Source organism: Scomber scombrus, chromosome 1 (genome assembly GCF_963691925.1).
Source record: "Scomber scombrus chromosome 1, fScoSco1.1, whole genome shotgun sequence".
Classification (NCBI taxonomy): domain Eukaryota; kingdom Metazoa; phylum Chordata; class Actinopteri; order Scombriformes; family Scombridae; genus Scomber; species Scomber scombrus.
Window position 1 is genome coordinate 2919868 of NC_084970.1, and position 18450 is coordinate 2938317.

Below are 18450 nucleotides of genomic sequence, written 5' to 3' on the forward strand. Positions count from 1 at the left end.
TGTATTACAGTAATAAACACAATGACATGGTCCTGAACTGATACATGTCAAAAGTAACAAAGTTACTGTTAGTGCTGTTAGAAATTGCGTGTTTATATTGCACATTTAGAAACGATAGATGTCCCACATAAAAAGAAACATTTATCTTGTGTATTTTTATATGTTCAAGGTGTGTATTGCTGTAGGGAAAAGCTGTGATTTAGTCTGTTAGTCTGGGTTTTGAGTGATCTGTAGTGCCTCCCAGATGGCAGCAAATTAAACAGATGGTATCCTGGGTGAGTACAATGTAAACAGACTGTACTTATTCTTCCAACAACTCAAAGGGGCTGCCACACAGGGAGCCAACCTGTTCATCAGGGGGAAACTAACATTTATACATCGTTTACACAGCCATCAATTTGGGTTAAGTATCTTGCTTAAGGACACATTGACATGTGGACTGGAGGATCTGGGAACTACTGATTTTCTGATTTGTGGATGACTCGTTCTACCTCCTGAGCCACAGCCACCTACCAAATCTTAGTCATTTCCAGTATTTAAATATTGGTGAGCTAATCCATAACATCTGTGAATAGATCTGTGTTTTGTTACTGATTGGCCTAGAGAGGAACTACACCATTCATTGGGGAAGTTAATACTCATTGCTATCTTCTTCTTTGCATTGTGTCCACATCCAGCCATCAACTTCTTGATAGAGACGGGGACACTGCTGCACTTCCCTGACACCAGCCATGGCCTTTGTACTCTCTACTTCCTGTGTCCCGTGTGGCTGTCAGAATGCCTGGAGAGGATCATACACCTCAAGTCTTCTCGCTCTGTAGCAAAGAACGGAGTGATTCAAGCTCATGACCTCAGAGTGAGATTTAGCAAGCAGCTGACAAAATGGGGGGGGGGGAGGGGGTCGGCTTAAATGTCAGGAAAATCTTTTGGCTTGGTGAGCTAATGATACTAACTTATTGTGTTGTCTGTTGTTGCAGATGTTGCTAGTAGGAACAGGGTTCACCCAACAGACAGAGGAGCAGTATTTTCAGTTTCTAGCCAAGTTTGAGATTGCTCTGCCTGTGGCCAACAACAGGTAAATAATAATGTATTCATTTAAGCCTAATAAGTGGACAGTCTTCACATTGACATTTAAGTTTCCTATAGTACATTTTGGGTTTGTATGTATTATGTCACAAACCAGCTCAATGCATGTGACAAAGCAGGGAGACAAGTCAGGTTTAGGTGCCAGTCAAAATGATTTATTGTCAACTGCTGTTGAATGCAAAAGAAAATCACCAAAGCAAACCCAAAAGAGTAGGAGAGAGAGAGAGAGAGAGAGAGAGAGACAATGGGCAAATCTCAAGTCTCTTAATTGATGTTTCCTCACTCCTCAATCCTCACCTGAACCGGAAGATGTTCTGAACTGTCCCAAGTCTCTTCAAAGAGCAAGGAGGGACGTCTGAGTAGCTATGAGCAAGGAAACGCAAAAGCAGCCTCCACAGAAGTCTTTTTTTTATTTTTTATAACTGTCTTTATTGGAAGCAATTTCACAGGCAACAACATAAATACAATGCAAAGCCGAGGAGAGAATTTTTTTTTCTATCTTTTCATCCCTCCCACTATCCCATCCCCCCGACAGGAGAGCAGTTCACAGAAGTCTTTTACCAGCTAACATGCCCCCTTATTCATTGATTGGCCACTGCAGCTAATCAGACTGTTACATCACTGCAGGTTCACACCGTGTATAACACTCCCAAGTGTTATATTCTGTTTTCTGATTCACCATCTAGTTAAAAATCTGTTAATTGGCTGTTTGATCAAGAAAAGAACCATAAACAACTTTCTTCATTTATTAGAAAGATTTTCCTTTTCATTATCTGTTATTTTCCCCCTCAACTGTTATTGTGGATGGATATTGTGTTATTATGGATAAAATTAAAGTAAAGGAGAGTCTGTCTGTCAGTGAGGAACACATTTATATTTTACATAATTTGTTTACATCATATCAATTTTTCCTGAAACATTTAGTCGTCATTGTTCAAAAGACACTGATCATATTCTGTGTTATTAAATAATGCATTCACAATCAGGATATCAATACAACAGTTACAAATATTGGATATATGATATAAACGCATGCTGCCAGTAGTAATGGTTCATAAGTCTCTGTGCAGGACACAGCAGGAATGCAGGTTTGTATCCATGTGCAGGTGTTTGTCAAATAGGTATTATAATATATAATATAACAGGCTGCAGAGAGAAAAAGTTGAACTGTCATTGATAACTGCTCTTTTATCAATTTTAGCACAGTGCTTATATGTGTAGACAAACTCCATCAAAAGTCACTGCAGCTGTTGAGAAAAAAAAGACTGATAGCTGATCCTGCTGTATTCAGCTGCTGCCATCATAAGACACAGACGTCACTTCATGTGACGCTTCGGAGGAAAGGACGTCTTATGACTCTAAAAACATTTTTCCTCGTCTACTCTCTCCTCGAGTTCTTTCCTTGTGTCCTCTCCATGCATCCATAGTGGGAGGGACTAAGATGCAAGGAAAAGAAACAAGTGAGAGAAATGTGGATGCAACCCTCCCTGACTGCCAGCTGCTGCAGGAATTGACCAACTGCACCGCTGCAGGCAGAAAGGGAGGGGTTGTACCAGCTTGTTCCGCAAAACATACACATTTCTGTCCCAGTAAAGAGGCAGTTTTTTTTTACCCCATGTTTTTTGCACCACTACATAAAACATGCAGCAGTAGTAACTATGCAATACCCCCTTTATCCACCCTGAACACAGCCAGATGCCATGATGGCAACCATCCCAAACACCCCAGCAGCAACTATTAAACACAGACTAAAACCTAGCAACACAGAGTTCCAGCTGCACTGGCTTCTGGTGTTCCTGGAAGGCCAAGCAAGTAACACCCTGACAAATACTTTGAACCTATAGTAATCATCTAGCAAACACTTGTGATATGTAGTTTTTGTTAATGAAGTACTGTCAAATATTGATGTGTATCCCAGGAAATTTAGCTACTGTTGCAATACAGTACAGTACAATCAGTTGTGTACTTCCATTATAGCAAATGTTTCCAACAATTTTCAAACCAAGAAAAACTTTGACATCGTGCCCTATCTACCAAATAGTAAACATGCACAAGATGAAAATCATCACACCAACAACTCATGACAGCACCAACTCATGCACACAAGATAAACAGCACTAACAGTACTGCCAAACAGCATTTGAGGAAAAGACAACAAGAAGAAGAATTTTTTTTTTCTTTTTACATGAAACTGCTTTATTCCGGGTTTTCACTGGTTTTAATCCTTGTGTACATTTGTTTTGGAGAGGAGAACTCTTTGGATAATTCCACACCCAATAAAAACCTCTGAGGGATTCGTTATTGGGAGAAACTGGCTGTTTAACAATTAATAAAACAACTCCCATGATCCTACCCTACTTTTGTTATTATTTTTGATTGAGCGAACTCTAACAGCAGAAATTACGTATTGTGCATTTAAAAATGTAAAGTAGTAGCTGATCAGACAGCAAGCAGTTAGTAACAATACAAACCTGGTTCCAATAGGAAGCATTCCTACCATTTCTTCAAACTTTTCAAATTTTTAATGTTTTCCCATTTTTTTCTTTCCTTTTGCTATAGCTATCTTCTGCCCCACCTCCTTCCCCCAAAGCCTGCCATGGACATTCACTGCTTCCGCCAACAGACCAACAACACCCTGCAGCGCCTTTTTAAGATGAGCTTTGTTCCTGCTGGGTTTTGGGAGCGCTTCATTGCCAGGATGCTCATCAGCCTCACAGAGATGGACCTGCAGGTACTGAGACAGCAGATTCTCATCAGTCCTCACACTCATCAGTCACAATACTTGTGTAAACATTTTAAATTAATTTCCCCGAATTGTCTCGTTATTACAGTCATTTGAGCCCAAAAGACACACCAGAAGCCAGTGCAGCAGGAACTCTGTGATCTACAGTTTTGCTGGAACCCAACAGAGGAACCGCTGCAGCACATTTAGAGTCCGACGTAGCCAGACTGTCTACTGGAAGGAGGGACTGCTTGTCACGTTTGATGGAGGTTACCTCAGGTCAGAGCTGGTGCTATAAGGATGTGTCTAGTAATTAAATGACAGAAATGACTTAGCCAGAAAATTCGAACGAGTACAACTTCCAGGTCTATTTTACCTTCCCCTCCGTTTTCTGAAAAGTTGACAGCTCTGAAACATTGGCCATCTTAGATGTTTTGTGTCAGCCTCTTCTTCATCTAACTTGCTTGACAGATCATTTGTGCTACTGCAGACTCATTTTTGGCCTCAGTATTTCTAAAACCCTGCGTACGACCCTGATTACGACTACTGGATGGACCCAGAGACACCAGATTTTTTCACAGCTTATCTGTATCTTATCAAAACATAATGAAAGATTTAGCAAATATAACACAAAAATAGTTCCACACTGCAGCTTTAAGTGAAGAAATGTAAGAGTGTAGAGATTCAGACACATCCAGAGAATCGTGAAGGGAGCCAGTTTGGAATCGGGATCAGCAGACTTGAGCCAAAAGCCTGTGGAGGCAAACAGCAGGTCAGATCAAGTATTAAGTCGACTTCACAGCTATAATGGTTCACAGGAAGTGGAGAGGTAAATGTTTTCCACTGTTCAGGCCAGACATCTCTGACCTGCTCAATTGTTGAGACGGTCCTGAACAATACCAACAAGCATTGTTTGTTCAGAATCACTGATTGACCATCTAGAAACTGTTCAAGAAGGGCTGCCTGACTATGAGCTACTTGGGCCGCTAAGCTCTGCATTCAGACTGGCCAGCAGGAACACCAGGAGAAACCATGGTGGCCAGGTCGCTATGCGGAAGGCTTCAGCAAACATTGTACAAAAACAAGCATGCATGTCGGTAGCGGACGTTTAAGGCTCGGAACCGGCCCTTTACTCTGTCAAATAGCTGCTGGTGCTAGCGGGTTTCAGCTGATAGATCAGGATAGAAGCCGACTCGGTGGTTTTGGTACCACACTTCCTACAGGTTTCTGGCTGCTCTTAGTATCTTCTCCCGATCCTGATAATTAAGAAGTTTCATAACAATCGTTCTGGGTGTCGAGGGTCGGTCCGGATTCACCTGTCCTATCCTGTGCGCCCTTTTGATGACCAGGTTAGGGATGAGGGAGTCCTCCAGCACTTTAGGTAGTGCTTTTCGTACTGCACTTCTTTCAGGTTTGTGGCTGCTATCAATATCTTCTCCTGGTCTTGATAGTTGAGAAGCTTCATGACAGATGTTCTGGCGCCCTTTCAATGATCGGGTTAGGGATCAGGGAGTCCCCCAGCACTTTAGGTAGCCAATTTTCCAGAAAGCTGCACATATTTGGACCTTCCGCTTTTTCAGGAAGATCAACCGGTCTCAGATTAGAGCGTCTCTCGGCCTTGGATTTTGTTTTTCAGCATTTCCACCGTGTCTTCCAGCTGTCCAACTTTTAGTTGCAGGGCTGTCACATCCTCCTCAGTTTGCACTATCCTTTCCTCAGCCTCTCCCATTCGTTTGGAGTGTGACAATATGTCATTTTTAATGTTGTTTATTGCTTCCATCATGTTGGTGTGTTGATATCTTCTTTAAGTGAACAAATGGCCCCCAGGATGTTGCTGTTTGTAGGCAAACCAGCTCTAGCTTCGTCCTCACTACCATTCGTAGCAGCGCTAGCATCACCTGCTGCTGGTGATCATGCTTATTTCCACCATCATTTTCGGCACTTGATTTCTCCGTTTAGATTTTCTGGATGGCATCAACTCCCACAAAATCTCTTCAAGTATTCAAGCCAATATACTCGAGCCTTCGGCCTTTTTAAACAGGAGTTTTCAGAAAGTTTAATGTGACCTGTCAGCGCCGCACCATAACCAGAAGTCCATACTGACTTTTTTGAAGGTTTTGCAGCCACCGTAGATTCTTCTACACCTGAGTCACCAACCTGCAGCTCTGGAACTGCATGTGCTTCTTTAGCGCCTCTTCAGCCCCTCTGCAGTGGCTCTCTGCAGCTTTGAATGAAAAATAATATTCTTGTGCCACCAGAAAACCATTACCATTTCATAATTGCCGCTATTATATGGTCAAATCACAGTGTATACGGCAGTCCATCTTTCGTGTCTTTCTTTATTGTAGTTTTATAGTTTCATTAATGCAACATAAACTATAGTTTATATATATATATGTATAGTAAAACTATATATAAAACTTTATAGGCTGTGTTATCTGTCACATATGTTTTGCAGCTCCAGGTGGTTTTTATTTGGCGAGAGGGGGGGGGGCAAAAATGGCTCTTTTTATAGTAAAGGTTGCAGACCTTTGTCCTACACACACACTTGGAAGTGGAGAGGGAGGGGAGGGGTATTAATTTGGTTGTAATCTGCACCCTTGCTGCTAGATGCTACTAATTCCTACATGCTGGTCCTTCAAGTTTTATTTGTACAGCCCAGTATCATAAATCACACATTTGCCTTAGGTGGCTTTACAGTCTCTATTGCAATAAAACATCCTCTGTGCTTAGACCATAAAATGGAGAAAATGAATGTGAAACTGCCTCAGCCAAAGTACTGGTTGGCTCCTGCTGCTCCACATCAGCTGCTGTGTTGCAGGGTGAATGGCTTTCTGTGGACTGAAGTGGTGACATGTCTGTGTGTCTCTGCAGTGTGGAGTCATCAGACATCAACTGGAAGAGAAAGAAGAGTGGAGGCATAAAGATCATCTGCCAATCAGAGATGAGAGATTTCTCTGCCATGGCCTTCATCACAGACCACGTCAACTCTTTGATCGAACAGTGGTTTCCTGGTCAGTGCACTGCTTTCTGTTTGTGTGTTTGTTGTTTGGATTAACCCTTTCTGTTTGACTTGTACTCATTTGTCAGTCAGTCTGCTCAAATGAAACAGATTGATAAATTGCAGTTCAGTCTAAAAATTCAAAATGTTTCCAATAAAGGAACAGGCAGACACCTTTTTATATATGTTTGCATTGTTTTAGATAAATATGATGTTCACATGAGCCAACCAAAAGCCTTATTACTTTTGACTAAGCAGCTTAAAGAAAAAGCTGACCTTCAAATAGTCGTTCACTGTTAAATATGTTTATGCTCAATGCGTTTATGATCATTTTGTGTTGTTTTGTATACATTTTTACATACCCACTTGTCCTGTCACCTGTTTTTTGAAATACTACTGTCTACATGATGAATCTGATGAAGTCCATGTGGTTCAGAGGCAGACAGCTGGAATATATTGGTTAAACACTTGAAGAGGTTCTGTGGGAGTTAATGCTAACTAAAAATCCAAATGGAGACAACAGTCATTGAAAACAATGGTGGAAATAAGCATGATGACCACATGTGCTAAAGGAACAACAGGTGATGCTAGCGCTGCTACAAATGCTAGTGAAGACGAAGCCGGAGCTGGTGTGCTTACAAACAGCCAGATCCTGGGGGCCATTTGTGCACTTGAAAAAGATATCAACACACAATCTGCCAACCTGATGGAGGCAATAAACGACATTAAAAACGATATATCGTCACATTCCAAACGAATGGGAGGGGATAAGGGAAGAATCGTGCAAACTGAGGAGGATGTGACAGCCCTCCAACTAAAAGTTGGACAGCTGGAAGACATGGTGGAAATGCTGAAAAACAAAATCCAAGACCGAGAGACGCTCTAATCTGAGACCGGTTGGTCTTCCTGAAAAAGCGGAAGGTCCGAATATGTGCAGCTTTCTGGAAAATTGGCTACCTAAAGTGCTGGGGGGGACTCCCTGATCCCTACTATCAAGACCAACTATCAAGACCAGGAGAAGATATTGAGAGCAGCCAGAAACCTGAAAGAAGTGCAGTACGAAAATCACCCAGTTGGCTTCTATGCTGCCTGGCCACATGTCAAAAACTTCAAAAAACATCAAAAACAGATAGAATGAGATATAAAAACTTAAGTTCTGGCTGACTTCTGTATATTCACAGCTTTGCAGTGCACACTTGGCCGACAAGAAATAAGGATCACAAAACTAAGGATAAAGGATAAAGGTTGGCGCGTAAAATAAAATAAATGGTAACTAAAGAAAGTTTAGAAAGAAGTTCAGCAAAAAGTTAAGAGAAGAGTAGCATAAAGAGAGAAGCATGAGCCAAGTGGTGTCTCTGGGTTTTATTTCCTGGGGGAGGGACCTGTAGGCTCTGTGTATCAGCCAATAGGATTTACCCTTTTTTCTTGCTTATTTTGTTCACACTGGCGAGGGTCTAATCTAAACATAACATCAATGTTACACCTCCTTATAGAATGTCTACTCATACACATATGACAATGTGTTTGTGTTTATTTACAAATGATGATGAACGAGTTGCACATTAGAGGTATTTATTTATGACTTTTGATGTATCTTTTTCAAGGCAGTTTACATTTATTCAAATAATAAGTTGCAGATACGAATTAGTCTGCATTTATTTGTGCATTGTTTTTTACAAGACACGAGTCACGTGACATTTAAGTCACATGCTCCCCGCATTTGCAGATTATGTGTGAAAGAGCAGGGTACAACAGTCTCAAAAGAATCCACACAAATAGGTGGAGACCCACAAATATATTTACATTCAGAAATACTATGGTGATGTACAAATGATGATGCACAAGTTGCAAATTATGATATACAAGTTAAAATGATGATGTGGCTGTTCTAGTGTTAAGGAATACTGCTCCTCAAGTTCTTCATTTTGCAGATGATGCATGTTTATCTTTGACTTTGGTTTCTGACACTCTTTTTTTCTGTTTATATTTGGTGCCTCTGCACATTTTCAGCTAGTAGTGGTTTTAGTATTTGAATATGATGTCCCCTGGTTTCCACAGTGTGGCTAAATTCCATATTAATTTGTAACCACACACATACTGAAGAGAACCAACTTTTTCTTTTCCTCTTCAGGAAATGGACATTACTTATATAGCGCTGACTTCAACTTTTGCACTTTTACACTCATACTCTAACCTCCATTTCTGCATTTTTGCACAAAATACAATCTGCTGCTACTGCTGCAAGAACGTACATGTATTCCACAGGTCTTTTATGCACTTTAATATGTCCTTTTTTAAAAAATGTGTTTTTTGGGAGTGTAGTGTAAATGGTATTTCGTTTCCCTGCATGTCTAGTACATGTTGTGGCAGTGAATGACAATAAAGCTTCCTTGAATCCTACCTCCTGAACCACAGCTGCCCGGTAATATCATCCACTAGAAAAAAGTGCTCCAGTTTCTCCACATCTTCGATCCAGTCACCATCCTCTTCGACAAATTCACTGAGTGGACCAAATGTAGCGATGATAGAGAATAAACCTGGGAACTTCTTCAGAACTAGACAGATATCATCTATTTTATCTTTGTCACTGTTAAGTTTGGTGACTTGGGAGCAATAACGCATGTACACAATGAAGTCTCTTTTGTTTTTGACTGAACTTGCTCTCAACAATGTATATAGCAAAATAGCACAATACTAAAATGAGCATTGCAACACATATTAATGTCCCAACAAAGGTTTCAAGGTATGCCACTACTATTACGAAGTAAAAAATGCATTAAAGGTGCAGTAGGTAGAAATTAGTGCCATCTAGCGGAATGGACTTGGCAGAAATATAATATAGTATTCATAATTATATTTTAATTATTGTATAATCACCTGAAAAGAAGAACTTCTGTGTTGTTATGACCTCAGAATGAGCCCTTAATATCTACATCCTCTTCCATGGAGCCATGTTGCATCTCCATGTTTCTACAGTAGCCCAGAACGGTCAAACCAAACACTTGCCCCTCAGATTGCCTTTTTTTCACGAGTTTTGTGGCCACCATAGGTGGAAGGGGGGGAGGGTTTGTTGCAATGTGCAACATCACTGCTTGTTGGTGCTTGAGGAACTAGAAGTCACAATATTTCTGCAGAGATTTTCTTATTTAATCTGTCCAACAGTACTAAGTTGCTGCAATACTGCTTTATAATACATTATATATGATCATAATAAATCAATCACAAAATGAGACACATCAGAATCAGACTCTGCTCAATGGGAAATGATGATTGATTGATTGATTGATTGATTGATTGATTGATTGATTGGTCACATCATGACTATGATGGGAAAAGAGTTTTCTGTTTTGATACAGACATTTTAGCCAGTAGTTCTCATGGAGCCTAATCATGTTTTCTTGTCCTAGTTTTTGTGCCTGTGTTGCTTGGTTCATTGTCTGTTTTTAATTTACCCGGCAGTCCTTTTACAGACTTTTATGCTTTTCTCGCAGTGTTGTATGAACATCAATAGTACACTGAGCTGTGCTTCCCTTTTTAGGAACTTGCTATCTAAGTTAAGCTCACCCATAGTAACATTTGATAGCAGAAAAGATAAATTGTTCAAATTGATCAAAACATCTTTATTGTATTATTACTGTCTAACCTACTATAGAGAAGTGAGAGCAAAGCTACCATGAGTCTGACATATGTTTTTGCATCAGCTGTTTAATAAACAACATGTACAGGATCACTCTGCTTTCTTTGTGTATTTTGTAGCTTTGACAGCCAGTGAGAGTGATGGGAGTCTCCTCATAGAGCAGTATGCTCCCTGTCCCCTTTGTGCCCCACTGTGGCAACAGAGCCAGACTGAGCACTCAGCCATCCGGCCTGGACAGGGAGCAGATGAAGGAGGAGGAGCACCAGGGGTTCATTACTTTAACATGGAGGACTGTGTGCTGGCTGCAGTGGAGAAGGAGCACATCATCTGTCCTCAGCACCCGGGCCAGCCAGTCCCCCTCCAGGAGCTGGTCCCAGAACTCTTCATGACTGACTTTCCTGCACGGTAACCTCTCACCCTTTTCAATGGATAATTTCATTTTATAGACTACAGCTGGTGAAAGCGTTCTCTGTTGATTACATGTGGGCCTGACTGGCAAGTGTTTCTTGGCTTAATATCAGACAAAGTTGGATATATTTTGTTGTTTTGTCTGTCATTTTGACAGTTGGTTAAAAATACTAAAACACCCATGATCAGTATTGTCACAGCTCAAGTGAATCGGCCACTCTTTCAACTATTAGAATAAGCATTCGGTCTGTGTCTCAAACACACGTGTATACACAGTCCATGAAGTATGCTGCAGAAACAGAAACACTGTGCATGGAAAGCTGTTGGCATCAGTTGCACAACAATCGCTGTGTCTGTAAAATAGCACAGAATCATGGAAATGTTTGCTGCTAAAGTTAAACAGCCTCTCCACATGTTTGGGCAGTTGCACAAATGTATTGTACTTGTGCTCTTCAAAGATGTAAGATGATGGAATAAATGCCACCAGTGCCACCAGCTAACGTCATCTGCTTTTACAGCTGCGTGTGAGTGTTCACACACAAGGCCAATAGTCTTTTACTACAAAATGGGACAGACAGTCTTTGTCATCGGCTTCCAATTTGGAAATTAAAATTTGAGGTGAATGTGTGACACTAAGATATGATATTTGACAATATTGGGCAAGATCGTCACCACACAACGCGCTACTTTGAGTTCATTTAATCTCAGATATAGATATAGGCCAAGGCTATGTTAAGCCTTTGAACAGGACTGTTGAGATCAAGAGTGCTATTATTGCACCCAGCAGAAATACCAAAGCTTGTAAAACCACCATTTCTTGTTTTCTTTGTCAAAAAGTGAAAACACACAAGATACAGTGTGTAAATTAAACAACTTTGGAGTTTTGGGATAGCATAGTGTCTTTAGGGAGCTAGGCTAGTATTTTCCCCCTGCATCCACTCTTATGCTAAGATGGACCCACAGAAATTGAATGAGTCTCCTCATCTGACTCTGGGTTATCCCAAAATGTTCAGTTTCAGACATGGTTTTGAGGTGAAGGTTTAAATTGTGTTTTTGTTCAATTTAAGGTAAAGGTTAGAGTTAGGGATTTAGTTGTGATGGTTAAGTTTGGGGTTAGGGGCTAGGGAATGCATTGTGTCAATGACTGTCCTCACTAAAATTGCTATACAAACCTGTGTGTGCATACATGTGTGTGTGCATTTCAGGCTCTTTTTGGAGAAGACCCAGCTAGAGTACTCGGACAAAGAGAATAACGTCCTTGGCCAGGGTGGCAGTGGAGCCATCATCTACCGAGCTCGATACCGTGACCAGCCAGTGGCCGTTAAACGCTTCCACTTCAAAAGGTTTCAACAGCAGACCATCAGCCACGATACAGGTACACAAGCACTCTCTTCTTCTTTTTTTTTTTTTTTAACCAATATAACAATAGTGTTAAAGCAGACACAGAAAAATGAACATGCATGACAGAATTGGTAGGTACAAACAAATCACATATACCATACAGAATGACATAAGAAAAGCAAAAGAAAGAAAAAAAACAAAACAAACTAAAGTATTACAACACTATACAAAACTAACTACATACACAAGGAGAAAATATTTTTCAAAATAAGACACAAACTAAACAGAGACAACAGGATGTGACAGTCTATACATTTTCAAACCACATCATTATAGGAGCGACACTTCAGTAGGGATGGGCGATGACACACTTTTAGGATTCGATACGATACCGATACTTTTTCTTGCAATTTCATCGATACCGATACTGATTTACTCATTTCTTTTTGGCAATTTTTGTCCAGTCAAAATATTATTACACACAAGGCAAATCACATGACAAATACTTGCCATTTATACCAAATGTATTATGTGAAATACAGAATAAAACAAAGTAAAATAAATGACAAATAATAAATATGAATTAATTAAATTAAATATGAACAAAAACATGCAAATTTGCACTTTCCTCTTTTCTTATTTCTCAAAAAAAAGAGAAAAAAGAGCGATATTGGTATATTATTTACTTGCTCTTGACTGTTAATACAACAATTCTTCCGAAATTGGCATTTTGACCAAACAATTCAAATCCCTGGTCTGTAACAATTAGTCAGATGTAATGTGGTTGCTAACTAAAAAAAAACATCATAACAACATCATAACAATGTTATGGTTTCAAAACATGTAGGCCTATGTTGACGTAAACATGTAAGTAACACTGTCCCTTTAACTGAAGTCACAAAGAGCAGAAACAAGAGATATGTTTAATAAAGATTACCTTATCCTAGTAAGCTTGCACAAAAAATGAAGTTGTCTTCTTAAACTTTGAAAAGCACATTTAGTACGTAATAACAGAGTTAGCAGAAAAATATTACATTTTCCTACACTTGCCTCTGTTGTTCCGTCTTGCCTTTAGTGCACTCAGGAGGTATGTCTTGACACTTTACTCAAGTTTTAGGTTTGTGTTCAGGAAAAGTATCATATTAACATTTTCAGCTTTAAGCCGATTACGCTTTTGGCTGATTGTTTCTCCTGCCTCGGAAAACAGTCTCTCTGCTGGAACAGAGTTTGCAACAGTTCCAAGGTGTCTTTTTGCCACTTTGCTCAGGAGTGGAAATGTGCTTTCATTTTTTTCCCACCAAATCAAAGGGTCCTCACTCCTTGGGATCACTTTTTCTTCCATGTATCTTCGCATTTCAATATATGCGTCTGTGTTTCTTGTGCGATTGCTCTGAAAAGCCACAACCCGATTGTCAAACTCCTGCCGTAATCCCTTGGACGTTGAACACTCTATGTCACTCCTCTCAGTGTTTGCAGCAGGTGACCCTTGTGTCACTGACAAGGCTGTACTCATAGAGTCACTTGATGCAGAAGCAGAGGCTTCACGGCTGGTTGCCTGTCTTTCAGAGCAGGCCAAGGCTTGCATCTCATTGATGATCCGTGATTTTTTTGTTTCCACATTTCCAGGATCACAGAAGACAATGTTTTTGAACCTAATGTCCAAAAAGGTTCTGGCTGCAAGAGTGTGGTTGTGCTCAATGTTTTGAAAGCGTCGCTTGCCTTGTGCTGCAAGCTGTGAAGCCAGAGTGTTACTCCTCTGCCCAGCAGATGATGTTGCTTGTTGAAGAAGAGAGACCAGAGGTATGACTTAAGAAATAGTTACGTACTGCTCTGCTGAAACCTCCTTAGTTGCCTCTTCAAAAGGCCTGAGGACTTCAATGGCCTGGCTAATGTGGGACCATTCTCCATCATTTAGGCACATGTTGTTTCTCCCAAGAAGACAAAGTGCTGTTGTGACAGCTTGTTGTTGCTCATACAGTCTGTCAAGCATGTACAACATCCATCGAGTCTCCACTGCTTGGATTAGTCTGTGCTGTGGCAAGTGCAACTGACTTTGTACTTCTTTTAGTTTGTCAGTTGCTCTGGTGCTGTGGCGGAAGAACCGAACAATAGCACTCCATTTCTCCAAGATTGGACTCAAGACTTTTGTCTGCCTTAATTGAGGCCTTCACAATGAGGTTGAGTGTGTGAGAAAAACAAGGAATATGTTTCCAGCAAGTTTTACGCACAGCAGAGATCATATTGGCTCCATTGTCAGTAATAACTGCATGAACTTTACTGGTGATGCCCAACTCATCAGTTATTTTTGAGTTCAGATATATTGTCTGCTGTGTGCTGCACAGCTACATGGATTGTTGCAAGACTGCATCTGCCAGTCATTGTCAATAAAATGTCCTTACACAGTCAAATAAGCTTCAGTGGTTCTTGCAGTCCACACATTGGTTGTTAAAACCAGACTGCTTGCTGATTGTATGGAGTCTTTCACTGTTTTATGTGCTTGCTCATACAGTTTTGGAATTTCACCTGTCATCATGGATTTCCGACTAGGGATCTGGTATCGGGGATCCACCACCTTCATAAAATGACGGAAACCTTGATCCTCTACCATTGAAATGGGTTGCAAGTCTTTCACAATCATTTGGGCTAGGCTCCTTGTGATCTCTCAGGCTCTTTGACTCTCATCTGAAAAGGATAAAGTTTTCACATCATAATATGGAAGATTACATTTATTTGCTATATCAGTTTAAGATATTAGGGATTTGATTAGATATTAGGGCTTTACAGTTAACTGTCAAATAATCCAAATCGCAATATGGCTAAGTGCAATATCTGAATCACAAGAAGCTGCAGTAATTTTCTTTTTTTAAGTTTGTGATAAACAGTATTATAATCAATCAAATATGAAAATCATGTTACGGATTAAAACCAATATCACAACATCACAATTTTAATGTTTTTTCCCATGGAAAAATAAAACTGTCATGCAAAGATGCAAAATCCCCAAAAATGGTATATCTCATATTTTCTTATCTTTTTTACTCTGAGCCAGACATTTCCAACTTCAGTAAATGTATCTTTATGGTGTGGAAATCAAGATGACTTAATTCCTCTCTGTAGAAGCTTTTGCCTCTTACTTATTCACATAATAAAATAAGGATTTCATACCTGGCTTAATCAAGTGTTCAGACTTTTGAAAATATATGTATATTCACACATATACGTTTTGCATAATTACTTCGGCAAAATACCAGTAAACATTACTAAAACCAATGTCTGTTTTAAGTAATCAACAACTGGACTATACTGGATATAAATAACCTCTTCACCTGAAGTATGTTGTGTTAAAATTATATTGTAATCATAAAGATTCAGGAACAGACACAACACAAGCGTTGTCTTTATCACTACACTGGCAAAGGTAACAGTGCTGTCTGTACCTGGATACACTTGGCCTTTTTGAGAACTCTCTAGCAGGGTCTTTTCCCGGACAGTGGGTGGTGCAGGAGACTGAACTTTTTCAGCACCTTGTCTTTTTTCAAGCTCACTGTGGCTCTCGGGATGTGTGATCTTCGGATGTTTGGTTAAATTGGTTGTGTTGCTGCTGTGTGCAACTTTTTTGTCACACACCTGGCACCTTGCTGTAACTTTATCAACTGGTGAAAAATAACACCACACCACGCTGCGCTTTCTGTCTGCCATACCTCACGCTTCTTTGTCTCTGTCTTCTCTGTCGCTTCCCTACATTCGTGTTGGCTGTGCAGTGTGCACTGTCGGCTGAGTGGCTCATGTCTCAAATTTCCTTGTCACGTGACACGGGCCACTGGGGACAGCGCAATATGCTGCCAGGTACGGGGGTGTCTCGGCTCATAGTAATTGAAGTAAGCTATCTAAAACAGTTGAAAGTGATGTATGCACCCCCAATTCTTATTTGTTAGTTAATATCGATATTTGTTTAAGGAAATCGATGCCAAATGAGTAGCGTGTGAGTATCGTTATATCGATACCCCAGGATCGATACGCCCCTCCCTACACTTCAGTCGGACCGCGTTGGACAGTTCCTGATGGATGAAAATGCGTGATCCCACATGCTCCAAATTTTTCCCCTTTCTTGCGGCTGCTAGGATCTGAGGCTTGTCCTGGGAGCAGGGTTGGGAGGGTTACTTTAAAATTGTATTCCAATACAGGTACTAGTTACCTGTTAAAAAACATAGTCAGTAACGTAATCCAAATACCACAAAATTAAAGTAATGTAACTTGATTACTTTCCGTTACTTTAGGAATACTGCAATACCAATTGTGTAATAATAAAGACACAGGGCACATTCGGCGCAAAATTGGCCACTTTCTATGCAAATGAATAACCATCGGGGGGTCCCGTGATGCACTCGGAGTGAGAGGATCGTCTTCGCCGACCCCGCCTCATTGGCCTAATATTTCTTAATTTGCGAGAATCTCCGAGGATGACACGGTCTCATGGAAAAAAGGCATATGTGCTCTGCTCCGAAGCTAACATGGATGATGACGAAGGTGAGCCGACTGAGGCTAATGTTGCTAGCGTTATTGCCCAGGAAGCTACGGAGGAAACAAGTGCCTTAATGGAGCAGAAATTTGCCTAACTACAGTACAATCCACTCTTGACAGACTGAATAACTGCATTGAAGACAACACTAAATGAATAACAGAAATCGAGAGCTGCATTTCTGAGGGAAAGACCGCACAACCTCGCTGGAAAGCAAAGTCACTGAAATTGAACAAAAAGTTAAGACCCTAGTTGACCGGACCAAGGACAGCGAAAATAGCAGCCGCAAAGACAACATACGAGTTATGGGACTTAAAGAAGGTGCAGAGGGGGAAAATGCAGTCAGGGTTTTTGAAACCTGGGTCCCAAACACGCTGGGGCTGGAAACCAAACGAGGGTCCATTAAGATTGACAGGGCACATAGAGCACTCGGCCCACCACAGAGAAATTACAACAGGCCTATCATCATTAAACTGCACAACTTAAGTGATAAACAAAGGATCCTCGCAGCGGCCTACTCCAGGGATATTTAATTAAAAGTCACAGAGGTCCAATTTGTGAACATTTCCTCAAGTGAAGGTCCAGAACATCATAATGTCTGTGTTATTTTTCAGTACCTTGAAGTAGCATTGTTGTTCCATCAGCATCTGAGTCTAGTGGGTAGATTGTAGACTGTCAAATAAATACAGTAGAATTCTAGAATATGGCAACAACATTCATTAGTATTTACACTCAACTTGTGGGATTCAAATAAATATTAAAATAAAATATGAACAAAAACAGAATAAGATAAATAAATGTTTTCTTATATCAAATAAAGATGGCATTTTAAAATAAAGTGCATTACAGAAAGTTTTGATTGTGTTTCTTATCTGCCGCCTCTCTGTGTCTCCTCTTTCTCTGTGTGTATCTCACTGACAGTCGAGTCCCTTTGCATGACCGAATGCAAGGATTTGATTGGCTAATAAGTGGACCATCTTTACAACAGACCTAAATCAACAACAACAGATATCAAATGCACCTACAATTTGAAATTTTACTGAACTATGAACTGTCATTTTCCATCTCATATTTACACAGACACAGTCACCACAGTTAAAGACAGTAAAAGGAGGACACAGATTGAGTAGAGAATGTAGACTTAAGAATCTCAATATGTGTTCCTGAGCATCCCTTCTGGGCACAGACCTATCCTCTGCTTATCCCATTTGACAGTGAGTTTTAACTGTGGTGCACTCGCTCCTCTCTTCTTTGCCCCAGACACCATGGTAAAACACCTGCAGTCAGCAGATGTCTCTCGAAGCTTCTCTGAATTTCGCCAGGAGGCCAGTATGTTGCACTCTCTTCAGCATCCCTGCATCGTCTCCCTGGTGGGCATCAGCATCCATCCACTCTGCTTCGCCCTGCAATTAGCCCCCCTGGGCAGCCTCAACACTGTGCTGGAGGAGAAACATAAAGACAAAGGCACGTATTGGGATATTCTTCTTCATGTTATATCCCACTTGAGGTTGGATGAAACCCTGTATTATTTGTGTGTTCATGGAACATGAAGCTATGCTTTGTCTTGGCAGGCTCCAGGTACATGCCACTTGGTCACATGTTGACATTCAAAGTAGCCTATCAAATAGCAGCAGGGCTGGCATACCTTCACAGAAAGAGCATCATCTTCTGTGACCTCAAATCTGACAACATCTTGGTGTGGTCTCTGGAGGTCTGTATGTGAATTTCCATAAAGT

The 18450-nt window shown here is 40.6% G+C and overlaps 1 protein-coding gene across 2 annotated transcripts in view; it reads left to right on the top strand.

Annotated features, from left to right (window-relative positions):
* The window catches only part of lrrk1 (leucine-rich repeat kinase 1), an 80080-nt gene that overhangs the window by 42551 nt on the left and 19079 nt on the right, over positions 1-18450 (top strand). For both annotated transcript variants that reach the window (XM_062419038.1, XM_062419046.1), the window contains 9 exons: positions 678-856; positions 978-1075; positions 3646-3817; positions 3918-4087; positions 6683-6822; positions 10566-10851; positions 12060-12229; positions 17975-18178; positions 18286-18425. In XM_062419038.1, coding sequence (XP_062275022.1) covers positions 678-856; positions 978-1075; positions 3646-3817; positions 3918-4087; positions 6683-6822; positions 10566-10851; positions 12060-12229; positions 17975-18178; positions 18286-18425 — 1559 coding nt within the window. The remainder of the gene's footprint in view (positions 1-677; positions 857-977; positions 1076-3645; positions 3818-3917; positions 4088-6682; positions 6823-10565; positions 10852-12059; positions 12230-17974; positions 18179-18285; positions 18426-18450) is intronic.